At 40.9% G+C, this 27,544-nt stretch overlaps 1 protein-coding gene and 1 non-coding gene across 4 annotated transcripts in view; both read left to right on the top strand.

Moving 5' to 3' along the window:
* The window catches only part of NKAIN2 (sodium/potassium transporting ATPase interacting 2), a 1,188,323-nt gene extending 1,166,000 nt beyond the window's left edge, over positions 1-22,323 (top strand). For 2 of the 3 annotated variants that reach the window (XR_003512549.1, XR_003512550.1), the window contains exons 6-8: positions 15,369-15,450; positions 16,059-16,147; positions 19,881-22,323. Coding sequence is in view for 1 of the 3 variants with exons in the window: in XM_027551078.1 (XP_027406879.1) it covers positions 15,369-15,450; positions 19,881-19,890 (92 nt within the window). In the remaining 2 variants the exon portion in view is untranslated. The remainder of the gene's footprint in view (positions 1-15,368; positions 15,451-16,058; positions 16,148-19,880) is intronic. The other variant, XM_027551078.1, reaches the window with a different exon arrangement.
* Positions 19,203-19,310, top strand: LOC113898934. The gene has a single exon (XR_003512790.1). It is a non-coding gene; the product is annotated as a U6 spliceosomal RNA (small nuclear RNA).
* Positions 22,324-27,544: the final 5,221 nt, after the last annotated feature.

Genomic DNA, 27,544 nt, shown 5'->3' with positions numbered 1-27,544 from the left:
ATTCAGTCCCGAACATCCCATATCTAAAGATTAAACACGTACACACAGAGGCACACAGCGTGAGGCTACGGGCTATTTGAAAACACCTACTGGGAAGAGAGTGGGGCTAGCTTCCGCTCACTGGCGCCTCAAAGGCCTGCAGGTAAGAGGCTCCAGGCGGTAACAGTGGCCTCCCCGCCCGTGGCTCGCAGCCGGCAGGCAGCGGCTCTGGTTGGCATCCCCCGCCGCCGGGCAGGGGCGATCTGCCTTCAGACAAGAAGCTCCTGGCCAGAAAAGCTGGGACCTGCTCCAGAGGGTGCGCCCTGACGCTTGAACCTTATGTGACTGGGGCAACCATCACAAGATACTTTGCTACTTTTGTTAGTGAAAAGGCAGTTGTATGTCTTAGGGAGAAAATTCTTTCTCCAGGGGAAGTGGTCATCCCTCGCTGAGCTGTCTTTGTGGTTGGGCTCTTCAGTCTATCATGCGTTGCCAACCAGAATGTTTTTCCTTAGAACCTCAAGTGTTTTCCATGCCTCTCTACTTGTTCTCTCTGACAGTATTTTGTGAAAGAAATAAAAGGTTCCCAGACTTCTGGTCTGGTGCCTTTTATTATACTTGTAACTCTTCTCTCCCTCAATCTTCAGCTTCTCTGCACGAGAGTGCAATGTCCACTTTCAATGATAGAACTAAGAACTTATGGTGCTAGGTTAGCGCTGTTAGATGGGACAATGAAAAGGAAAACGCAGCTGTGGAGAATATCACTGATCCATAAGAGGGGAAAAAAGGCCAACATGATTTCTAAATTTTTATTATGTGTTCTTAATAGTTCTTGCCTTAATAGTTAAAGTAGAACTAAAAATAAACATTAATCCTCTGGAAAATGGATCCATTTTTCTAAGTGCATACTAAGTCGCTTCAGTCGTGTTTAACTCTTTGTGACCCCGTGGACTGTAGCCCGCCGGGGATTCTCCAGGCAAGAATACTGGAGGGGTTGCCATTTCCTCCTCCAGGGCATCTTCCTGACCCAGGGATCAAACCTGTGTCTCTTCTGTCTCTTGTTTTGACAGGCGGGTTCTTTACCACTAGCACCACCTGGGAAGGCAACATTTTTCTAAGTACTCACTATCTTTTCTAAAAGAGACTCAGTGTGTTTGCAAATGTTATTAAATATTCAAATCATCCGGGAAAATATGCAGAATGCCATTTTAAAATATCCTAAGGGGGCTTATTTTGAAAAAATATTTAAAAAATTAATTCTAGATTTTTAAACTTGTAGATACACATGTGCATGAACCTACCAACCAAGCACAGATGCATAAAATCCTGTCCTGACTTCTCCAAAACAAACTGGCCTTGGGATAAAAGTCATAATCAATTTATGGAACCTTTCATTTGAAAAGCAAACCACAGGAAATTATTCACTTCTCTGAGGCTAATAATTTTCTGTTATTTTTGTTTGATTTTTCTTCTAAAGCCTGCTGGCCTACACTTCTGTGTATTGAACTCTGTTCTGCATGCTTTGATCATTTTCCTAGTTTGACAGGATCACTGAGTTTGGATACTATTCTTTGAGCACAAGACACACTCTCCCACCTCTGAGGGTGGGAGGAGGTGGCAAGGGAGGAGTACTCATCCATTAAAAAAAAAAATTGGTTCTTTCTGCTTATAAAGGGATGTAAGTTACTGCAAAATGTAGAGAACCTACAGATGAAAGAAAAAGAATTATTTCACAATTTCAAATTCTGGTTCTCAGTTAACATTTGGGTATATGTCTCCTTTATTCCTATCTTTTTCTGTCTCTCTATCTGGTTTCCAGGGCCATTTTATACATTCGGCTTGGTAACCTCAGCTTTCTTTCTTATTATTTATAAATCACTCATCAAACATAACCCAAGGGGTAGGCAATTAGCAGTTCAAAAAAGGTGCGAAGTTCCTGAGTGCCAGGTTGACAGGTAGAGTTATGAGAATGATTTGCCTATTTTACTTCACAAATATCATACTCAGTCAAATGAAAGTATAATATATTATTGTTTTGTTTACAACATGTGTTTTGCAATTCTGAAGGTGACTGACTGAAGTAATCTTGTTTATATCTGCCAGCCTACCACAAAGCCAAAATTTGTCTCTTCTTTCCCCATCTCTGAACAGAATCACTCATTATTAGGGTTTGGAGCCCCAGACTTCGGATGCTACTAATCTCTAGCTGGTGCCCTGCAGAGCCACAGAGGGGCCAGAGTAGAAGGTGTCACTTTGCTCCTTTCCCAACCTTCCAGAGCAGGAGCTCTGCATTTGTTAAATTTTACAGCTCCTGATTCGGCTTCAGACTTCTTATGAACTGAGAACACTGCGGAGTTTGAAATGATGGAAAACTACTGCCTACTGCTCTATTCCAACACTTTAATTTTATAGACCCATAAAGATTAAACAACTTGCCCAAGGTCACTGAGCGTTCTCGGTGAACTTCTGACATCACACAGGACATACTGACTCCCTCAAGGGAAGACCGTGTTAGGGGATGTCACTGGGGGCCACACCTATCTTGACCACTGCTATAGCCTCCACATCTAACCTATCCCTCAGTAAGTATATGGGAAATAAATGAATCAACCAATTAGCTCTCCACTACCATCTCCTGGACTATATGGAAACTCCAAAGGAATGTTGACACTTTGGTAGACCCCAGTGTATTCTAAGTAAAAAAATAATGAATAAATAAATAAATAATGAATTTATAATAAATGAATAAACAAAGCAGATTTCCTTATTTTCTACAAATGGAAGAAAGCTGGGGGGAGAAAGATATGCTGCCATAAGTAAAAACAAAAGGCAGACTAGATGATCAACACCTAAAACAAATACATAGACCTGTGCCTCCTGTCAGTGACACGTGAACTCCTACTGGTGACAACGGCCCTCCCTAATTGTGAGACAATTTTTACAGTTTCATCTCCCGATTAGTACTAGTCTTTTCGGCCAGCTGTTAAATTGCTCCCTCTTGTGGTCACAGAAGAGAAGACATAAGCGCTTTATTTTTAAAGTTGGATATTCAGGTCCAAAACCCAAGAAGAGCAGAACTGAAGAATGTGCTAACCGTCGGACAGTCGCACTCATCCGCCAAGCTAGTCAGGTCATGCTTAAAATCTCGCGAGCTAGGCTTCAGCGTTTCACAAACCAAGAACTTCCAACTGGGTTTGGAAGTCCAAACCTGGTTTAAAGCCGGGTTTAAAAAAGGCAGAGGAACCAGAGATCAAATTGCCAACATTCGCTGGACCACAGAGAAAGCAAGGGAATTCCAGATAAATATCTACCTCTGTTTCATCAACTATGCTAAAGCCTTTGACTCTGTGGATCATGACAAGCTGTGGAACGCTCTTAGAGAGATAAGAATACCAGACCATCTTAGCTGTCTCCTGAGAAACCTGTATGTGGGTCAAGAAGCAACGGTTAGAACCTAGTATGGAACAACTGGTTGTTCAGGACTGAGAAAGGAGTACAACAGGACTGTCTGCTGTCGCCATGTGTATTTAACCTGTACACTGATGATATACCTATCATCATAAATGACGGGCTGGACGAGTTCCAAGCTGGAATCAACAGACAGGTGGGAGAAACATCAACAACCTCAGATATGCAAACAATACCACTCTAATGGCAGAAAGCGAATGGGAACTAAAGGCCTCTTGATGAGAGTGAAGGAAGAGAGTTAATGAGCCAGCTTAAAACTAAATACTGAAAAAACTAAGATCATGGCATCTAGACCCATTACTTCATGACAAATAGTGGAAAAGGTGGAAGTAGTGACAGATTTCCTCTTCTTGGTCTCTAAAATCACTGCAGATGGTGACTGCACAATGAAATCAGGAGACAATTGCTTCTCATCAGGAAAGCTATGACAAACCTAGACACTGGGTTGAAAAGTAGAGACATCACTCTGCCAACAAAGGTCCATATAGTCAAGACTATATAGTCTTCCCAGTGGTCATGTATGGTTGTGAGAGCTGGACTGTAAACAGAAAGTCAAAGAGCACCAAAGTTGATGCCTTCAAACTGAAGGTTTGGTGCTGGAGAAAACTCCTGAGAGTCCCTTGGGCAGCAAGGAGATCAAACCAGTCAATTGTAAGCAAAATCAACCCCAAATACTCACTGGAAAGACTAAAGCTGAAGGTGAAGCTGCAGTATTTTGGTCACCTGACGCTAACAGCTAACTCACTGGAAAAGTCCCTGATGCTGGGAAAGATTGAGGGCAGAAGGAGAAGAGGGCTTCAGAGAATGAGATGGCTGGATGGCATCACCAATGCAATGAACATGAACTTGGGCAAACTCTGGGAGATGGTGAGGGACAGCGAGGCCTGGTGTGCTTTAGTCCATGGGGCCACAAAGAGTCGGACATGACTGGGCGACTGAACAATCAAAATTCAGGTCCAAGTTGAGTCTTCTTTAACAATTACTTCTCATTCTGTCCCTCTTCTCTTAGCGGCTACTCCATTATACTTCATAGCTTTTTATACACAAACATACACACACATACATGCACACTAGGATCATTCTTAAATAAATCTAATGTTCCCAAGGGAATCCCAGGTGGCTCAGTGGTAAAGAATCTGCCTGCCAATGCAGGAGACTCAGGAAACACCAGTTGGATCCCTGCGTCAGGAAGATCCCCTGGAGAAGGACATGGCAAACCACTCCAGTATCCAGTATTCTTGCCTGGGAAATTCCATGGACAGAGGAGCCTGGCAGGCTATGTTCCATAGGCTCGCAGGGAGTCAGACGTGGACACAACTGAGTGACTGAGCACACACACCATGTTCCCAAGTCAAAAATATGGGGAAAGAAATTGATTCATTCTCTACCCTTTGTTGATTCGAAGCAATCGGGCCCATGTTTCTAAAGAGTCAATATTGTTGAGGTTAACAATATTCAGACCAGCAAAGGAGGCCCTTTAACTGGGGTATAATAAAGGAGGTGTATAATGCAGAAAACCAACATAACGCAGTAGATAAATAATATCCAAGTTGTTTTAATCCGCCTCAATGGAAAAGAAAGCTAGCGCTTGTGAAAGGCAGGAGAAGTGGTGATATTTACAGAAAGGATTAAAGGAAACATCTCCCACTGTGATTATTTTGCCTCTTCCCATCCTCTAACACGTGTTCTGTACCCGTTCCCTCACCATCTCTCTCTTCACTCACATTGATAATGACATGAGAAGGAAAGCAGCTAAGTGGCAGAAAGATAGGATGTTTTCAGCGCCAACATACATACTCACAAATAAAGGAGATGGGATCCTTTAGTCCTGTCTTGAAAGAACAAATGAGAGCAAGACAAAGAGCTGGCACAGGGAACAGACGTCTGAGAGCCCTCCAATGCTGATATGCGCTGAGAAAGAAGACTGTACACTCAAAGTCAGGCTTTTGATAAAGGATGCTGGCAGTTGCCAAATTCATTACAACCAGTTCTGCTTTAGCGGTGGCTGTGGCATCTAATAGGAACAGAAGGCCAGGCTTGGCTATCTCCTTCTTAACAGCAGGGGGACTAAAAGCACTGCCTCTCTAAAGACAAGAAGGCCACCAGGTATACGGAACGAAAACATCTGAGCAGAGCTGCCTTACGCAGAGCAGTTAAAGACAGCCTTGTAAAGAAGCAGCACAGGGCAAATCCTCCATCCTGCGTGACATTTAAACGAGGCTGCTCCAGCGGCAGAGAGGCAGGCAGGCCTCCACGGGGGTGGGTTGGCATTGTGTGGCAGGGAGTGAAGGAGAAACAAACTTAAAACTCACAGGAGGTGAGGTTTGTTTAAATAATAGAAAGTAATTAGGCTGAAGACAAAAATCAGTGATGGCATTTTATAATTACAATTAATTTAAAGGTTAATTTCCTTTGGTGCTAAAATCTTTATTTAAAACATTTACCAGGAAAGGAAATGAGGATGTTACTATCAAGAGGCATAGAGTGCTTCTGGGAATCCATGCCTATTATCACTGGAAAATTAGGTTAGGCCCAAAGTGGGAATTTCAATTCATTTCTGTGTATAATAGATGGCGGTCTGGCCTCGGAGTCAGCAGGTCTGCCTTAGGGCAGAGCGAGATTTGCATTTTTTGTTTGTTTGTTTGTTTAGGGGATTAATTGCAAATGTTTCCCACAAAGAATCCTGGTTTATACATGAACAATCCTGACACAAAAAGAAAATTGGATATGGATTGCTGCCTTTATAACTAATGGAGTTGATGCAAAAGGAATTCCCAGGAGCACAGAGGCAAAGGGATGCACACAGTCACTCATCCATACACCTTCATCACAGAAATAAACTGAGTAGGAACGACAGTATTTCTGTGGGCTCCAAGCCCGTCCACACTATTTTTCTCTTCCAGCTCCCACTTTTTTTCATCACTCTGTTCCCCAATTGGGAACAGTCATGTCTTGAGTCTCAGGTTCCAACAGACCTATTCTTCAGTTCATCTCCCTAGAAACTTTGCTCAGTAAAATTGATGCATAAGAGCAGCAACAGCCAGAGGGGGAACAACTCCTTCACTCGAACTTTTCCCACTCATTATGTCTTCACAGGTTAGTTCATTTTAAATGTTCTACAGCTATTATCAGTATGTAAAACAATCCCACAAATATGGAATCGTGAAGATCATAGACCATTGAACAATATTAGCAATCACCTGCTTTAATCCCTTGATTTTACAGCTGAGGAAAGGAACACTGACTTGCTCCAAGTCAATCACTTAGAGGCGGTGCTGGGAGCGGAACTTGCCTCCCGGGTCCAGGTATACTTTACACATCACTTCACCGTGAAACTCGACATAGGTTCTTCTGAAACCTTTGTCAAGTAGCCACTCCACATGGAAGGCTGTGTGTTAGTCACTAGGGATGAAGCAGACACTGCCTTTGCCCCCCTGATGCCTACAACCCAAAACACAATCCACACGAGGAAATACCAAAGTGTGATGAGCGTTCAGATAAGCAGAGTGGGGATGAGAGGACTTACCCCAATGGTGCCTCATCCAGTTAAGAGGACTAGGAAATTCTTCCCTGAAGAAACGACATCCCCACTAAAGGATAAATCAGAGGGATGTGCACAATTTAACAAAAATAGATGCGCCTTTTCTTAAAAGGATAACTTTTTCACCCATATTGACCGAATGGACCCCATAATTCACACAGGAATCATCTTATGTGTTTTTAATGAACCCCACATGGAAAGCCTAGTTTCACCTATCCCAAATAGCTAGGAAAATATTAGAGTGACCACTGGGCATCCTCATACCTGAAACTGCTATCATTGTTCTATTAAGATGATTGATTTAGGTTTAGTCCTCCTTTCTGGAGGCTGAAAAATAATGCAAAAATTGTGTAACCAAAAAGTACAAGAGGAGAAACAGTTCTCTCCTGGGTATTTTAGCATCCATGCTTTATTTTTCATTTTCCCAAATATGGATACATCGATGTCCTACACCCTAATTAACACCTGCATTTAAGTGGGCTGTGCCTTCTAAATATATCCCAGATGTCAGCTGTGAAGACATAGCCAATCATGTCTAACTAGCCTGCCTAGAGCTTGTAATAACTGCTCTCTCCAATTTCGACTGAAAGACACGTCACATATAATTGAAAGCCATTCTCTAAGGGAAGAACAAAACAGAGACTGGTGTATCTAATCCACCCAAATGCCACGGCACAAAGTGATGCCAGGAACTTTGAAAATAAAGGTCATTTTATCACACTCCGCACATGATTCCACATCTATTCAAAGTATTAAAACTATCTGAATACACAGTTTTCTGACTCTAGCTGTACAAACTCTTGACCATCTCACTTCTTAACCACATTTGTCACCACTCACTTCACCACCACCCCCATAGTTCCCTTCACCAAGGAGACTCATTTGGATCACCTTCACTATGGAGGAAAAAGGCGTCTCTAAAAATCACCAGTTCTAACATTCTCTGCCTGACTGTAAACTCTTATTTTTACTCCTTTTGTTCTCCTGCCTCCCTCCTGGAGGACTCTGTCTTCATCTTTATTTAGGAGCTTCCCTCCATTGGAAGTTTTGTTGATCTTTCTACTCATCACCTCTCTCCCGGATGCATAAGAACAGTGATGCTCTTACAGGCATCCTTGGTTTTCCTTCCTTGTGTTCTCCTCCATCAGGCTTGGATTTCCAATATCCTTGCCTGATGCAGCTCAGATGCAGCGTCTCTACCTCTAATCCAGGGCTGCTGCACAACAGCTGGAGAGAGCCCCTAAGCCCACCTGGGTGCTCCCTCTTCCCAGCACAGCTTTCCCTCCTCTCCCACTGATGGTGTGACACAGTCGCCATGGGACCTGCTACAAACCCTTCCAAGTACCTTACGCCTAGTACCCAAACCCGAGAAAAACCAAAGCTACCAGACATCAACTCATCCCATTTTCCCCTCAGAACCTCGAGGGTTCTCCATACCAGCAATTATCCTTCTGTCTTCTAGAAAAGTGAAAGTGTTAGTCACTCAGGTGTGTCCGACTCTTTGTGGTCCTATGGACTCTGACCCGCCAGGCTCCTCTGTCCATGGGATTTTCCAGGCAAGAATACTGGAGTGGGTTGCCATTTCCTTCTCCAGGGCATCTTCCTGACCCACAGATTGAACCAGGTCTCCTGCATTACAGGGAGATTCTCTACCATCTGAGCCATGTCTTCTTGAAACCCCGCCCAAATCTGAGAGGAATGGTTAAGCTTTTCTTCTCCAAAGCTATCCTTCCACCTAGCCTTGGCCTCATTCCCTCAGCCCAATCCAGGAGACAAGCTCTTGGTGTCTTCACGCTCACTCACTCCACTCGAAATTTCCTTTTCCCTACTCATGGGTCAAAGCTTCACAGACCACAAACCAAATCAGGTCCAGCCTCTCTCCATCCTTTAGGATAAGATACAAGGTGATTTCCAAAAAATATTTGAAAAATGGAAACTCAGTTCTAGGTACCTTTTTTTTAAAATATATACAATATCTTTCCTTTTTTTCTACAATATGCCACATGGGTTACTCCTATCGCTTGCCAGACTATAGTTAATCAACCAAGTGGGCATCAGAAGGATTTCCATAAACCTACCTCAGCTTCTGCTGATGACTTCCACACTTTCCTTATTCCACACTAACTTCAAGTAAATTCTAACACAAAGTTCTCTTCTCTGACCCTTACTTATCTCCATCTACTTTCCTGGCCTGAAAAACTCTCATCCTCTCAGTACAGAAACTAAACATATAAAGCATACTTCAAATCATTCTTTCTGTATACATCTCTTGCTAAGAGAGATGAAAGCCCACATCCACCTGCAGCGTATCCATGAAACACGTGCCTCTAGTTGTACACATACATAACCCTGTGAAGCTGGGATTGTTTTATCTCCACTTCACAGAGGAAGAAAGTCAGGCTCAGAGCAGTTGTGAGCTGCTTGTGAGTACAATGCTAGTAAGAAGGGAAGGCACGGCTGAGCCCAGGTCTTCTGACTCCCAAGCCCTCCGTCTTCCCACTACTTCACGCTTTGCCTGTGATGCAGCCAGCGGTGGCATTACACTCCTAGAAGATGATTCAACAGCAAGACCCTTGTCTCAGCAGAAAACCAACATGTGTTTCTTCAAATCTCACCTGAGGTCCTGGCCACACTGAGAATCAGCAAAAACAAGCAAAAGTGAAAAGACGAAACAGTTTATCAAGTGGAAATGTGTACTGTATTTTCATTAAGTTTTTAGAACCAACAGCGTAGTTACTCAAATGATCTCTAAAGAAATATTTCCTTTGTAGTTTTTAGTATGCTTAAATGTGTCTACCGAGTTAAAACACTGAAGATCCGACTGTGATACAACTAAGAGAGAAACATGGAAAACACAACCCTAAGATCCTGAGAAAAGGTTATTTTCTGAACAAGGTTAGGAAGTGAAGCATCTGCTGTGATCTAGCTAATAAGTCTCATTTCATTCAATGCATGTTTCGCCTGCTGGAAGCTCTCTGTAGTATCACACTTTAGTGACTTTTCGGGCAACAGTGGAGTAAAGCACCCCTACCTATAAAGGATGTGTTTTCCTAATCAGAAAAAATAAAACGTCCACTCAGAGATGTAAATCCAGACTGAGTACACCGAGCTCACAGAAGAAGCTGAATTGCTGCCTCCAAGTAAGTCTGCGTGGGAGGAACAAGGGGTTTTTTGGACTTCGACTGTGGTTGGTTATGCTCTGAAATTCCTTTTGTGCCACTGGAGATAAGTACCCTTGGAATCCTTACCTGCAGAGATAATGGATTTACACTCTATTTTCATAGGCCCACGGAAATTCTTTAACGTCTTTCAATGAGTGCTTCCAAATATTTAGGCTTAGCTTTCTGTGAGCTGCCTTTTAAAATTTCCCCCCATGGTATTTTCCAGCTCTATCTCCAAAAGAGTCTGTTGACTAGTGGCTTTTGTCATTAATAACCAAGGTACAATTTTATATTACAATACCTCCCTGCCAACATGTATTTTTAAAAAAGCAGCTTTAGGTTTGCTGAACTCAGTGTTCATGATTAAAAGGTTTAAATAAAAGGGAAGCTCACAACAGGGGACATATTTGATTGAAGAATATTCCTTCAAAAAGCATTTTTCTCTTACTTGGTAATTTCTAAATTCCACTATTATTAATGTTATCAAAGCATAGTTATTAAACTGATATGGCACTTTACTAATTTAAAATAACTGGGCATCCCTGTGCCTCCACAAGTCAGTAGATAAAAACATACCCATACTGCAGATAGGAAAACTAGGGCAAAGAAAAAACCAACTGCAAAGAAAATAACAGTCCTGAGTTGTTTTAAGAGAACCAAAACCAAACTGCTCCAAAGAGGCAAAGATCAAACAAGTACAAATTTTCTTTTGTCACCTCCTACCCAGTCATGTACCTCTATTTAGAATGCTATGAACTTGCCAGAAAAAAACAGTATTTTCTCTACCAGTTATCAACATTTTTGCAACATTTGATTGCAATCATCAATGGATGATCCCTCTCACCCTAGTTATGTTGATGCTAAAGCAAGTCCTAGCGTTCTTCCTTCCATTCATACCGACCAAAGAAACCAGAATGGTGCTTTCTTTCCATTGATATCCAAAAGATTTCTTTTGTCTCACAGGATCCAAGCAATTACTGACATTCTACATCTTCTATAAAAGGTCTTCTCTTAATTATCATTCAAGACCTTCTGAAGAAAGGGTAAATGCACTTAAATTTCACTTAGAAATTTTACCAACATCTTCCATACTTAAATCACCTGCCTTTTTTCAAAACAGCCTAAAGAGTTTATTCAGTAAATATGGCTTCCATGAGCCAGACATTGTTCTGGGTTCTGGAGCCACTGTAGTACACAGTAAATCTCATGCAGCTTACATTACAGTGCTGAGATCAACAACAAATAAAGTAGATTCATAATATGTCAGGTGGAGATGGGTTTCAATGAAACACAATAAAGCTGAACGAGGAAAAAGAAAATTCACCTCTACAGTCCCAGCAAGTCTCCAATTTGTCTCCCACCAATTACAATTATAGTTCCTGTTTCCCAAATGTTTTCTGGTCCCTGCTGCTCATATATGCCACGTACATACTACATTTTCTAATGAAGCCAAACACAAGCTCCCTTCTCTCAATTCTTTTTGTTCTGTTAAAGGCAGCAACACCCTCCCAGACAACAAATTTTGAGCTATAAGCCAAACACCTAGTTGCTATTATTTGCTCACTAAGTCATGTCTGACTCGTTTGCAACCCCATGGACTGTAGCCCAGCAGGCTCTTCTGTGCATGGAATTCTCCAGGCCAGAATACTGGAGTGGGTAGCCTTTCTCTTCTCCAGGGGATCTTCCCAACCCAGGGATTGAATCCAGGTCTCCTGCATCGCAGGCAGATTCTTTACCATCTGAGCCACAGGGAAGCCCTATGGTCCTATAGTTGTTCCAAATTAAACATTTCCTTTCTCCCACACTGCACAGTTTAGAAGAATTATAAAGAAAATCCTGAATTCTTAAGGGTTTTTAGTTTTCTTCTTCCACACCGCATGTCTCACCCAGGGCTCTACACCCCTCATTTTATCCTCACACTAATAATATAAGTGTTATAATTCTTGTGTAAGAGAAGTTAAGTGATTTGTCTAAGGCCACACAGCCGGCAACTGGTCAAAGCAGTATTTGAATCCTGATCCTTCTAACATCAGACCTCTGTTCTTTTCATTACACTCTAGATCTCCATATCATGGTTTCAGCTACCTACAGTCAACTGCAGTCTGAAAAGAATAAACAATTCCTAAGTTTTAAATTCTGAGCCATTCTGAGTACTGTGATGAGATTTCACACCATCCTGCTCTGTCCCTCCAGTAACATAAGTCATCACTTTGTCCAGCATATTCATGCTGTGTATGCTACCTATCCATTAGTACAGGGGAAAAAAAAGGCAAAGTATTGCGTAGATACAGGGTTCAGCACGGTTCATGGTTCAAGAATCCATTAAGGACCTTGAACTGTATTCTGTGGATAAGGAAGGACTGTTGTACTAGTCCACTTCTGACCAGAAGAGAAATTCTGCCTCAGTAAAAGGGTTTTAATGATTAAAAAAAAAATAGAGAAGGATTAAATCATAAGAGGATATAGAGGCACCTTCAAAGCATATAACTAACTGAAAGAAACCAATCAGAAAAGGCTAGAAACCATAGGAGTCCAGGTATATGACATTCTAGAAAAGGCGGGTTGACTCAACAGCTTGGAGTTGGGATCATTTGGGGGTACCTGTCTGGGTGTTGATGCTGATTGTCAGCTGGGACCTCAGCCACCCTGTTAGCCAAAATCATATCCAAGGGTCCTTTGTTGATCTCTCCACGTGGGCTAGTTTGGACTTCCCAGTTTGGGCATGACGATTGTGTTCCTGAACAGCAAAGGGAAGTGCATGACATTTACTGGAGACAGTAAAAAGGTCAATGGTTGCTAGAGTTTAGGGGAGAGGGAGGGATTAAAGGGCTTCCCTGGTGCCTCAGAGGGTAAAGAATCTGCCTGCAGTGTGGGAGACCTGAGTCAGAAAGATCCCCTGGAGAAGGAAATGGCAACCCATTCCAGTATTCTTGCCTGGAGAATCCCATGGACAGAGGACCCTGGCTGGCTATGGTCCACAGGATTGCCAAGAGTCAGACACGACTGAAGCGACGCAGCAGGAGTGCAATGCAGGGATTAAAAAGGCAGAACACAGAAGATTTTTAGGGCAGTGAAACCATTCTGTGTGATACCAAAACTGTGGATACATGTCACTACAAGTCTGTTGAAACCTACAGAATTTAAAACCAAAGTGAACCCCAATGCAAACTCTGGACTTTGAGCGCTAAGGATGCGTCAAGGTAGGTTCTTCAGTTGTAACAAGTGCGCCACGCTGGTGTGGGATGCTGACAGTAAGGGAGGTTGTGCCCGTACGTACTGCGGGTGGAGCAGGGCACAACTCTCAGTACTTCTCAATTTTGCTGCAGACCTAAAACTGCTCTAAAAAATAAAATGTCTTTTAAAAATAAAAAGATTCCCCCACTAAACAGACATCATGGATTTTATGTCCTGTGTTCCAATTTCTACCTCTAACACTTAGGATATTAAAAAGAGAATAAAAGCTAGCCAAACTTAAACCGCCAGAGTAAGATATTAGAAAAAAGTAAAGATATCCTCAAACATCTTAATTCGCTTTCTAGGTTCCTCTCTTTCTCCTTCCTGTCATCTATCTTGTCAGCGTTTTTTGTCGTTTTGCCTCTCTTGGCCCCACCACATGACCTCCAGTCCAGGAATGAAGAAGAAAAAACAAAGTTTTTCACGGCACTCTTAGTGTGAATGTTTGCTGCCACAGTTACAAAATGCACTAGTATAAAACAACCGTGATTACACTCATGGACTGCATGCTAAGAATCCAGACAAGGCACCGCGAGGACAGCTGGTCTGTAACCCCCGGTGTCAGAGGCCTCAGCTGGGGAGACAACGCCAATGCCGGGCTGACTCAGCAGCTTGGGGCTGGGATCATTTGGAGGCACGTGTCTGGGTGTTGACACTGACTGTCAGCTGGGACCTCAGACACCCTGTTCGCCAAAATCATATCCAAGGGTCCTTTGTTGATCTCTCCACGTGGGCTAGTTTGCCCTTCCCAGTTTGGGCATGACGGCTGTGTTCCAAAAGAGCATCCCTGAAGAGCAAAGGCAAGGAAGTGCGTGACATTTTTTTGATCTAGCCTTAGAAGTCATAGAGTGTCACTTCTACCACACTCCGTGGGTCCAAGTGGCCACAAAGTTCTTCCCAGGTTCAACAGGAAGGGATAAAGACCCAAACCACAGGACAGGTCGAGTGTCAAGATCACACTGTAAGCAGACACGGAATTCAGGAGATCTTGCTGCAGCCATTTTGGATAATATAATCTACCATAGTAACTCTTGCTATATCTCATTGTACCTCAAAGATCTAGGTGTGTATGGCATTTGAATGTGGCTTTTTTTTTGCTTATAAGTATGTGTAATGCTTTTAAAATGCAGTAAAATTCACATAATATAAAACATAATATTTTCACCATATTTAACTCTCCAGTTCAGTGGAGCTAAGTGCATGCGCATAGCTGTGCTGTGCTGTGCAACTCTCGTGATCATACATCTCCTGAACTTTTTACCTTCCTAAAATGAACCTCTGTCCCCATTAGGCACGAACTCCCCATCCATCCCCCGTCCCCACCCCACCCCACCCCGCTGTCCCTGGCATCTATCAATGTACTTTCTGACTCTCTGAACTTGACTGTTCTAGGTATCTTGTATAATATGTCTGCACCAAGTGTATATCGGATGCATCTGAATCCTTGGTTAGAATTTCTTCCATATCTATTTCTGACCATCTATTTGGGATTACAAACCACATGATGGCAGGGACACCTGTGCTGAGCTAATTTACATCACCTCCATCACAGCACCTTGTACCTGACAATCAGGATATAATATTATTACCAATAGTAATTGCTGATAGATACATGCACTTGAGCTATCGTCATTTTTTTACATTTGCAATGTGTTACAGAAAATCTCCACACTAACCACAAAGACATATAGCATCTTAATTGTGCAAGTGAATTTTATTGCTCCAATTAAGTCTTGGTTGCTTCAAAGGAGTATATAATTTTTTCTCCCAAGTTAATAGATTCATGTAAAGCAATAATTGAATCTCACAGTTGGGGGTGGGGGAATCACTGCCTTGAAGGAACTATCTTTTTGTCTCCACAATTAGCTACTTCTGGTTTAATAGATTATTAAAAAGGTTTATATTAGTAATCTGTATAAGACCTTGAACATGAGTATGTATCTCTTCTGAAAAGTTGACTAACTATAGCAATTGTCCCTTTCTAGTTGATTTCATAGGTGGCTTTGATTCTTACGGCTATCAGGGGCCTCAGAAGACATCTCATTTACAACTGCAGCCTATGTACATGTAAGTGCTTTACTTTGGCAGTATTCTTCTGGGATACTAAAAGGTGATTAAGCAAATGTTATTGTCGCACAAAAGAGATGGCATGTGGCTGTCCTTCAGTCATGACTTACCTCCAATACTTTCTCCTCTATTAATGTTGTTTTGACTGAGATAACTCTAATAACACTTTGTTCATAACTTTTACAAAATTTATCAGGAAAGCCATCTCTAAAGTTACTTTTTAAAGTATTCTTACATGTGTATCAACTACATAGCTAAAAATTCAATATATAATTTCTTTGAATTACCCAAAAGTTGTATATTTTGACAATGATATGACATTGTAGGTAGTTGTACGTAACTATATATAAGCTGTATGTCCTCATTTTCCCAGTACAGTCCTAGTTTACATGCGTTGTTCTGGTATACTTATTACCAGCACTCCCTATGAGACTTATAAGTGTTCTCTTTTGGATGATAAATGACGTAATAATACTCTTTAACATTTTTCTGGTGTGAAAAGTGAAAATGAAACCAGAGTATTAAGACTTAAACTTATCAGACCCTTGACTCTAGCACTCAGGAGAGCAGACATACAATCGGAGCCTGATTTTTATATCTGTGTTTAGGCAAATTCCCTTGGATAACAACTGATAACAAATTCTATATATCAGCATCAGGTGATATGCTGAATTGCAAGCGAAGATCAAAATAGAAAGTAAGCTTCCAATTCATTTCGAAATGTGAGCTTCTCTCTTTGAAGATTCGTGTTTGTTGTCGTTGTCCTCCACCATTCAGTCATTTTAGCTTTTAATATTGTTAGTGTGTAGGATGATAAACACATTTTGGGGAGTATTTCTCCTCCAGAGAGATTAAAGTAATCCTTATACATCCCCTTTTAAGCTTCTTTTCACAAAGGGAATGATCTGTGCATCATGCTGCATTTTGTGTGTGTCTCTTGTAGTTCCCCAAAAGCACTCAGAACACCACTCATAAAACAGACTTTATCAAGTTCAGCAGTCAGTCAATACTATATGTCATTCAAAGCATCCCTTCTGTAAACAGGATATCACACAACCCCTCTTTTACATTCCCAAAACCACTGCCCTAATTCAGCTATTCATTAGCTGAAGTTTTACAGTCTCTTTATTTTACAACCCCTATTCCCATTCTTCTATGTAACTATCAGGTTAATCTTCTTAAAGTACCACTCCAATTGTGTTAGACCTTTCCCCAGAAACTATCAAAAAACTCCTTATTGCCTACTAAACAAAAAGTCCAAAATCCACATCAGAACTTGCAGATCTACTATGACCCAGCCCCAAAATTTTATGGAAATATTATCTCTGCTCTTCAACTTAAAAACCTCAGAGTCTCAACTGGATGCAGATCATGCTGAGAGACACCAGGAAAATGCAATGATTTCACATTTTATAATGTTAAGAACTGCTTCCTGACCTTAGCTTCTCTCATGTTTCACACATACTCTGATGTCTCCCCTTATCTACTTTTAACAGGCCAACTAAAACTCTTGCCATCCACAAACACCATGTGTATTTTTTCAGCTGTCCATGCTATTCTTTGACACCAAATGTCTTTTCCCAAATTCTACTTTTCAAATCCCACTCTCCTTCAAATTGTATCTTAAAATATACTTCCTTTATGAAACATTTCTAAATCTTTTTCCTTTGATATTTCTTTTTGCTTCTTCCCCATAATATAGTTGTATTTCTATTTATACCATAAGGTTCCCAGCCTCCCAGAAGATTTGATAGCTTAAATAAAAAATAAGTCCTTTATATTCTTTACCATTCTTCTTGATATTATATCAATAATATACCCTTGTATAAAGTGTTCTATTAAAAACTAAAAGCAAAGCAGTAAGAGGCAGTGGTTAAGATGAGCTATGGAAGGTAGACTGTATGCGATACAATTCTTTATGACCTTGGACCTGTAACTTTATCTGAATAACTTTATTCTCACCAAGCCTGAAAATGAAGGTGTTAGTCACTCAGTCATGTCCAACTCTTTGCGACCCCATGGACTGTAGACAGCCAGGCTCCTCTGTCCATGGAATTCTCTAGACAAGAATAACTGGAGTGGGTTGCCATTCCCTTCCCTGGGGGATCTTCCCTCCCCAGGGATCAAACCTGGGTCTCTGCACTGCAGGCAGATTCTTTACCATCTGAGCCATCAGGGCCTAAGTTTCCTCAACTGCAAAACAGAGACAACAGCCTATGTACTTCATACAACTGCTCTGAATTTCTATAAAACAATGCTTGTAGAGAATTACAACAGAGGACATGTCACATACAAGACACTTAATAAGCAATTTATTAGCTGTAGGAACAATGCTTATGTTAACCAATATTACTCAGGAAAAGACTTCCTCAACTCAAATTAACATACACTGTATTTTCATTCCCAAAAGGTTTCCTCTGTAAACAATGTATCACATCTTATCAGCCCAAGTAACATGTAACAATATGCTTGTGCTCAAAAGTAGACCAGAGGATCTGTAAGTCCTGCAATTTCTTGCTTCTAACAAATCACACATTTTTATCACATAACATTACACTGTGCTGTTCAGTATGAATGATCAATAAAGATTAAAATATAATAAATTGGGTATAATCATTATTTAAGGATAAGCTCTGATAATAACATGAGAATGCTAATTATATGTAATCAAGAATATATTTTCAAATCAGGCATTTATAATTCTGTTTTCTTTAAAGAGAGGACTCTTCAAATTTAATGTCCAGAAAGAAATTCCTTGAAGACAGAAACTTCTCATGATTTTATGAAATACTTTTAGTGGCAAACCAAAAGTAATAAATTTTTTTTTCCTTACTGCCTGAAAATGGTTAAATTATATCAGAGTCTTCAAGTCCCACGGCTCATGAAATTAATGTTTAACAAATCACCAGTCAAAATACCACTCCCATCACTTCTACAAAGCATCCCCTAGAAGACCTCAAGTACTAGAACACTGAGCTTTTATTTTACAGACAAGGAAACTGGATGAAAGGAAAGGAAAACACGGGTCACACATCTTGTTAGTTATGTGGCCCCAGTTACCAGGCAGTGTTCCTGATCCCTTAGTTTTGTTTGGTTTTGTTTTTTCCAAATTCTTATGTGGACTGTGAGTTCGCCCTGACATGTCATTCCCTGACTTTAAATTCATTTATCTTTCCTTCCTCACACTAACGTGGCTGCCATGGTTCCATACCTGCCTGCATCCTCCCCTTTTACTGCGTTCCCTTATATTCCGTTTTGGTTTCACATTATGTGGTGTTGGATGAAGAGCTTTTTCAACTGTGTAGCCCTCAAAAACAATCATTGGAGAGTCACTGCCTATTAAAATCCCATGAAAAACTAAAACCGATTCACGTATAAACTCCATTCCCTGCTGGGAGGCAGAGACCTGAGCCTCTCCCGTGTCTTTGTCCTGTGGTGGGCCTTCTCCTGTCAACCTGCCATAAACAAGTCTCATAAAGTAAGAGTAATTTAACATCATGGGCCAGGTCAAGCACTCCCATGATATTATATAGCAACTGGAAATAAAAGCAGTTCCTTAGAAGGAAAATAGATGCTTAAAAGCAATGCGCAATTTTAGCTGTGGGGTTTCCACTATACCCAGCAAATCTTCAATGGCTCAGAGCCTGGACAAGGCTTTGGAAACACTACCCCTAACTGACCTCCATTCATAGCTGTGTTTTAGTTTCTGTAGTCAATGAATAAACAGTTTTCTTTTTAAAAAGTTATGTTGGGTGCTCGCTTCGGCAGCACATATACTAAAAATTGGAACCATACAGAGAAGATTAGCATGGCCCCTGCGCAAGGATGACACGCAAATTTGTGAAGCGTTCCATATTAAAAAAAAAAAAAGTTAGGTTGGGTGAATATTCTTGATATATAATTCTTTGGATTATCTATAATCCATCTCAAAGGGAAAAGTTTTCATTAATTTTTCTCTTACAGTTTGGAGGACTTTTTGAAACCAATAATGGCTATGAAGTTGCTGCACTTAACATTCCCATGTTTGCAGGTTAATTTTCTAACAAAGTAGCTGCTTTGACTACCACTGACCTATGTGCCGAAGCAGGTCCACATCTATTGGGCTCCCTGTGGCGTAAATGTGGGAATATCCCACGCAGTAACAGGCCACCATTTGAAACCAATGCATTCTTTTTGGCAGCCTAACTGTACAGCAATACATAGTCATTTGCCCCCAGAAAATGGATTTTAAATTACCATAGCTGGCCTCTCTATCCAGAAGGTTGCACTGAGGAAAAAGTTGAGAGGAGGAAAACTGTCTATTTAAAGCACAATTTGGGCTTTGGACTTTTTTTTTTTTTTTTTTTTGGTTTACTCTTGCGCTTGGAGAGGTGAGCAAAGGGTACTGAGCTCTCACCCTTGATTAAAAACATCTTTTTTCTCTCTCTCAGGTCAAAATAACACAAATGGCTTCAGTACATCAGCTCCTGGACCTTTCAAAGAACTTGTTTCGCGGTGGCCTCCTGCATTTTTTGAAGAGAAAGAAGCAACTAAGTTTAATACATACTAACAAAACATAAAGCCTCCACATGCACTGGAAGAGACACGCACACTCACACACACACACACGCACGCACGCACACACCAATTCTTCTTGGCCTCCTCTTTCTATCTGAAACAGACAAATATGCAGGACACGCCCCTCGTGGATTTCCGGAATGCAGGCTCCTTTCTCCCAGGTCTTTGCAAAGTTCATAAGGAGACGTGTTGGCGCCCTCTGCTGGCCGTCACTAACTCCTCTACAGCCCAGCCGGGCGGCCTCTGCCAGCTGCAAAGTCATCCAGGGCACAGTAGTTTGAGAGCCCTGTCTTCTGCCCTCCATATGTCTTGATAGCACCACGGCTATGTAGGCAATGTAATTGCAAAAACAAACACACAAAACATACCATGATGACCTTGTAACCGAAGTCTGAAACGGCAGGTTGTTTGCCCTAAAGGCTGTACCGTACATACTTGCCTTAACCCACCTAAGTTGTGCGCCTGAGAGTCCTCAGTGCAGACGTCCCCAAGTCACTTCCTTTAGGCTAACACACTGCTGTTAATTCCGAATGAGTTCAAGTCTGTGTGTGTGTCATGTCAAGAAACAAGACTGCATAGCTCAGCAGCTCCAGTGTGTCTGTGTACGAAAACTGCCAGCTGTCAGCCAAGTGCTTTCACCATTGAGCCTCCATGGTGGCCAAAAAGAGACAAGTAATAGTAACAAAGTAATAATCGTCATCTTTATAATTCTTCAATAAGGTCTTCTGAGGGGGTTGGGGGGGACAAAGCAAAACATATTAATCTACTAAACTCATTAATCTCCGGGGAAGCAGAGAACAGAAACGGCTTAACTCACTGATTTTCTTTATTGCACTCTAGGTGCTTTTATAAGTATCTACAAATGTCTTTTACTAACACAGAAACAGCTGTGGATTTCTATCAACAGAGGCCAACTGAATATGTATTAGCTATGTTTACTCTTTTATATCTAATTCAAATGGAAGCCCCTATGTAGGTGAACTTTTTTTCCTAACTTCAGCGTACGAGATTATTTTTTGGGTGGGCGGGGGGAACAATAGTTACCTTGGTGAAATATCTGAGATCTCTTTGTGGTAATTGGGGGATCTGTTGTGTGTTAGAGTGTATTTTAATCCTCCTGTATTATTGTGGCAGAAAAACTGTGCTGTTAATGTAGTTGGCAACAAGATGCCTTTGGAAACTTAATAGTAGGTCAATGTGTTTATGGAATATTCTGAATTCCTAGGACATTTTGTTCTATATATTCAAGCATTATTTGATTTTCATTAGTGAAAAACATAATTAGCTCAGGCTTGTCAGGAACTCAGATGAGTCATTTTCTTTTTGGTCCACCTGAGACACTAAAATCAATTTCTTAGGACTATTAATAATACACCATCTTTAAATGCAGTGAAATTTGGACTTGAAAAGTTATAAATTGGCATGGAGCAACTTTTTCTCTTGGTTTCTATGAAGTTTCAGTTATTGGGCTAGCCTACTTTGAACGTTAGCCCATCCAAAGCTACATAAACCAGTCCCATTACTGTGCCTGCATGGGTGTCTGTGATCTACACACATATGCATTTGAAGATAACAAAGGAACAAAGGTTACTAGTAGAACATAAACTACAAAAAAAAAAAAGTTCCAGCACTTGTGCTTGAATTTTCTCAGTGGTTTGTATATGTTTGTCCATATATACATGCATAAAATATACAGTCACAAACATGTCAGTGAAACCTCATACGATGATTTTATAGTGACATGCATGTTTAACATATGAGAAAAATATTTACCAATGTATCATCCTTTGATTCTTACAATATAAATACTACACATGCCAGAAATTATTCTAATGTGACTATTAACATGAGGTTTCACTGTACATTCATGCTGTGATGAGACTCCACCCTTCTAAGACATGTATATGGATAGAGGTTTAAATGCACAGAGAACAAAACTCTCATATTCCTGCTTTACGTTGCAGCCAAGTTACCATCTAATCACTACGATCATCACCACCAAAATTTTCAAAACCAGTTGTTGACTACTAAACAGGAATCAGTGAACAGGGAGCACAGTAGTGTGATTCTATCTGGAAAAACATCTAAGTTGTACAGCTGTATCCTCCTCAAAATCCGGTGAAGAATGCTATTTTTCTAGGCTGAGCTTTTGTTATAAACCTAATATTCAGAAGGCAAGAAGTTACAATCCTGATGTGTCTTTCTTTCTTTTGCATTTGTTAATTATGAATGTATTTTTAACAGAGTGATTTTTTTGACTTACTAGTGTAATTTGCATTTTAAAAATAAAAGGAAAAACAACTAAGTTTCTGAGCCATCCCTGAAAGTCCATGTTCCTTCTCAAGGTGTACCTGATGACGTCACTGACAGGGAAACCCTATTTCAGTGACATGGAGGCAGAGCTGATGTTCTACACTGTACGGCAGTAAAAAGGAATTGCCAGGTCTTGGTACTATTTCAGCTCAATCACAGGTAACATGCACTTTCATTATCTCCTCGCACTAAGGGTTCTTTTACAAGACCTTCTGGAATAGACTTGCTGTCATTTGGAGAACTTTTTTTTCTATCCCTCCTCTATTTGGAATTCAGAGTTAGCATCCAGCTAATAGCTGGATTATAGAGCACTATATTTAAAAAACCTTACATTAACATAGGGAGGCTTTTTCATTTTTGCATGTCAAATTATTTAAAATAGAATAATTTACTCATTTACTGCCCCTCTGATAATGAAGATTTGATGTCAATTTTAATGAACATGTTGAAACAGGATAGGCAAGGTGAGACTTCCCTGGTGGCTCAGATGGTAAAGTGTCTGCCTACAATGCAGGAAACCCAGGTTCAATCCCTGGGTTGGCAAGATCCCCTGGAGAAGGAAATGGCAACCCACTGCAGTATTCTCGCCTGAAGAATCCCACGGACGGAGGAGCCTGGTAGGCTACAGTCCATGGGGTTGCAAAGAGTTGGACATGACTGAGCGACTTCATTTTCACTTTTTACTTTAGCACTTGTGACAGCAGGGTCACAATTTCAGCTGAGGTTTGCCATACGTACTCAAGGGACTGAGGGCTTGGGCTGCTCCAGGCTGCTGGGGTTGTGTCCTTGCTCTCACAGCACACAGACACACACCAGCCCCCAGAAGCCGAAATGCCAAAACTGACTGAAAACAAGGAAGGCTTTGAGGCAGCATTCCAAGAAGCTGAAGATCAGCTTATAGTATTTCGCTTCTGGGCCACGTGGTGAGAGCCTTGTAAATGACCAAGGCTGCTCTTACTTATGTTCCCTGTGTGGAAGTATGCTGATGTGTGTTCATCGAAGTAGGGTGGATGACTGTTAGGATGTTGCTTCCCACCATGAGGGCATATGCATACCAGACCTCGGCTGCATAAAAAGAGTTAATAGATTGAAAGTTAATAGATCAACCCTAAGTAAAGACCACACATGTATATATGATGTAAAGAGAAGATTCGTTAGTCTAGAGTTCTCCATTAAATAAGATGTGCATTTGGTAAATAACAGGGGGTACCAAGATCATCTTCATCTGGTAGCTACTATAAAACATAATCTCTGAAATGGTGAAGCAAAAATCCAGCATTCCACTGTACCATAACAAGCGGACAATTTGAACTCAGATATAAAAACCTTTTAAATAGACCACATTGTAGGACAAACTTTGGAGATACATAAACACAGGCATTATAAAAACAGCTAAACTAAGGTTAAGAGACTATTCAAGATTACTATTTATCCTGAAAATGCAAATATGTCACCATTCTACCACAAATTCCAGTTTGTGCACTCTGGTCAAAACAGAATAAACTACACCCAGACAATGGGGATTTGTCAAGTGGCTTTGGACTGTGTAAACCACAATGAACGCTGATAAGGAAGACGTTCCAAGGCAATGTAAGGTCAGCAAATGCTTCTGAATTATTGTATACTAAATTCAGTATAATTTTATGTTAAATATGCCTTTATCTTTTCTATACTGAAGAAAATGCACAACCTAAAAGTTGCCTCTTGAGAAATCTGTATGCAGGTCAAGAAGCAACAGTTAGAACTGGACATGGAACAACAGACTGGTTCCAAATAGGAAAAGGAGTACGTCAAGGCTGTATATTGTCACCTTGCTTATTTAACTTCTATGCAGAGTACATCATGAGAAACGCTGGGCTGGAAGAAGCACAAACTAGAATCAAGATTGCCGGGAGAAATATCAATAACCTCAGATATGCAGATGACACCACCCTTATGGCAGAAAGTGAAGAGGAACTAAAAAGCCTCTTGATGAAAGTGAAAGAGGAGAGTGAAAAAGTTGGCTTAAAGCTCAACATTCAGAAAACGAAGATCATGGCATCTGGTCCCATCACTTCATGGGAAATAGATGGGGAAACAGTGGAAACAGTGTCAGAGTTTATTTTTTTGGGCTCCAAAATCACTGCAGATGGTGACTGCAGCCATTAAATTAAAAGACGCTTACTCCTTGGAAGGAAAGTTATGACCAAACTAGATAGCATACTGAAAAGCAGAGACATTACTTTGCCAACAAAAGCTATGGTTTTTCTAGTGGTCATGTATGGATGTGAGAGTTGGACTGTAAAGAAAGCTGAGTGCCGAAGAATTGATGCTTTTGAACTGTGGTGTTGGAGAAGACTCTTGAGAGTCCCTTGGACTGCAAGGAGATCCAACCAGTCCATTCTGAAGGAGATCAGCCCTGGGATTTCTTTGGAAGGAATGATGCAAAAGCTGAAACTCCAGTACTTTGGCCACCTCATGCCAAGAGTTGACTCATTGGAAAAGACTCTGATGCTGGGAGGGATTGGGGGCAAGAGGAGAAGGGGGCGACAGAGGATGAGATGGTTGGGTGGCATCACTGACTCAATGGACGTGAGTCTGAGTGAACTCCTGGAGTTGGTGATGGACAGGGAGGCCTGGCATGCTGTGATTCATGGGATCGCAAAGAGTCGGACACGACTTAGCGACTGAACTGAACTGAACTGAAAAGTTGAGAATTACGTTTTACTTGGCAAACAACTGAGAACTTAAGCCTGGAAGACAGCCTCTCAGACAGCTCTGAGAGACTGCTCCCAAGAGGTAATGGAAGAGCCAGGGGATTTAGGAGTTTTGTGACAACAATCAGGTAATTAGAACATCAAAAGATTATTATTAAAGAAAACCAGACATCTCAAGTTAATAAATTTAGTGCTTTTCTATGTATGGAAAGATGGAAGAGTCTGGGTTAATTACAATAATTTCTTTGATATGCACCTCAGCTATCTAGGGCCAGTATCCTACTTTTCTCCACCTTGAATTCCCCTCCAGGTACACAGTCAGGGGCAGCTGCAATGGCATCTGGCTTGATGGCCGTAGCATCCTTTGTTTACTGATATGGCAGGCAACGCTTTTCATCCACATGTTAGAGTTCTCTTAAATAACAATAACATGATCCCATATGTTAACATGTATGTATGATATGTTCTTATATATTAGTCAACCAATTACATTCAGTTTCAGGGTTAGAAGTTTTTCAACTTCTTTTATAATACATTAATAAGTAGCTAATATTAGAGAGATTAAGATTACTCAAACTGTTTCATTTTTTAATACTTCCTATGGTTGTGAAGTGAAAGAGGAGAGTGAAAAAGTTGGCTTAAAGCTCAACATTCAGAAAACGAAGATCATGGCATCTGGTCCCATCACTTCATGGGAAATAGATGGGGAAACAGTGGAAACAGTGTCAGACTTTATTTTGGGGGGCTCCAAAATCACTGCAGATGGTGACTGCAGCCATGAAATTAAAAGACGCTTACTCCTTGGAAGGAAAGTTATGACCAACCTAGATAGCATATTCATTCAAAAGCAGAGACATTATTTTGCCAACAAAGGTCCGTCTAGTCAAGGCCATGGTTTTTCCTGTGGTCATGTATGGATGTGAGAGTTGGACTGTGAAGAAAGCTGAGCACCAAAGAATTGGTGCTTTTGAACTGTGGTGTTGGAGAAGACTCTTGATAATCCTTTGGACTGCAAGGAGATCCAACCAGTCCATTCTAAAGGAGATCAGTCCTGGGTGTTCTTTGGAAGGAATGATGCTAAAGCTGAAACTCCAGTACTTTGGCCACCTCATGTGAAGAGTTGACTCATTGGAAAAGACTCTGATGCTGGGAGGGATTGGGGACAGGAGGAGAATGGGACGTGAGAGGATGAGATGGCTGGATGGCATCACCGACTCGATGGACGTGAGTTTGAGTGAACTCCAGGAGTTGATGATGGACAGGGAGGCCTGGCGTGCTACAATTCATGGGGCCGCAAAGAGTCGGACACGACTGAGTGACTGAACTGAACTGAACTGATGGTTGTCAAGATAAATCTTCCTCAGACATTTGGGTAAAATTATGGCACTTAATGCTTGTACTCAGGAAGCTTTGTTATCAAAATCCTTATATTATAACAAAATGAAGCCCAAATTATTCTCCTCACATGTCAGTCTTTGCTTAGGACCCACGATCAATCCCCTTTTCATTGTATTATATCCACCTTTCACACACTCCCAAGAAAGGGAAGGACAGAATTTGTGACTAATACATTACGTCCAATTTAAAAAATGCTAGTGTCTTGAAACAATCATTTTTACAAGGTATGAGAGCAAAATCTCTAAGACATGTATATATTCTATTCCTTTTAATTCAATGAAAGCCCAAACTGCAGAATACACTCACAGGTCTCATTAACCACTGAAATCTACACAAGTATCACAAACTATGGTTGCCAAAGACCACAAAGAAAACAAAGGTGAGTTCCTCCTAAAAAGGATAACGATAGATCTTTGTATAGTCCCCAGAAATAAATTAAAAAAAAAAAGACTGTTCTTCAAAAATTCTTAAACAGTATGCAGTTTAGAAGCAAATAAATGAGTTTAAATTTTTGATGGGTATTAAAAGCTGATTTCTGTAAGATAAATTCAGAGAGGAAAAATCCTTGTATAAGACACATGTTGATGTTCTGACATTTTAAACCATTATTAAAATCAATGTAAGTCATTTCTATAATGAGAGCACAGAATTGTGGTAGCCTAATAACCGACTCGATGGACCTGAGTTTGAGTGAACTCCGGGGGTTGGTGATGGACAGGGAGGCTTGGCGTGCTGTGATTCATGAGGTCGCAAAGAGTCGGACACGACTGAACGACTGAACTAAACTGAATAATAAAACAGGTATATTTTTTAACCTCTCATTCTACCCTCACATGAATTTAAGCTATAACAGCAATGAAATGAAACAACTCCCCAAAAAGATTGCAAATTGATGCTGTCACCCAAAGGATGATAGATTGATTCAATTAATCAGTAAGTCTTTTCTAAGAGTCCTTCAGGGAGTTATTTACCAGAGGCACACCCTGTTTGTTCCCCTTCCACGTGCCTGTCATTTTTCTTCATTATTCTTCTAGTTTTACTCATTATATCCTTTGGGGATATGTGGAGCTCCATGTGCAGAGAGGTTTTTGCACACAGCCGTCTAGACATAAATCTTTCCAGCCTCACAG

Source organism: Bos indicus x Bos taurus, chromosome 9 (assembly GCF_003369695.1).
Source record: "Bos indicus x Bos taurus breed Angus x Brahman F1 hybrid chromosome 9, Bos_hybrid_MaternalHap_v2.0, whole genome shotgun sequence".
Classification (NCBI taxonomy): Eukaryota; Metazoa; Chordata; class Mammalia; order Artiodactyla; family Bovidae; genus Bos; species Bos indicus x Bos taurus.
Note: the sequence above shows the minus strand (reverse complement) of the source record. Positions and strands in the feature narration are given on the sequence as shown.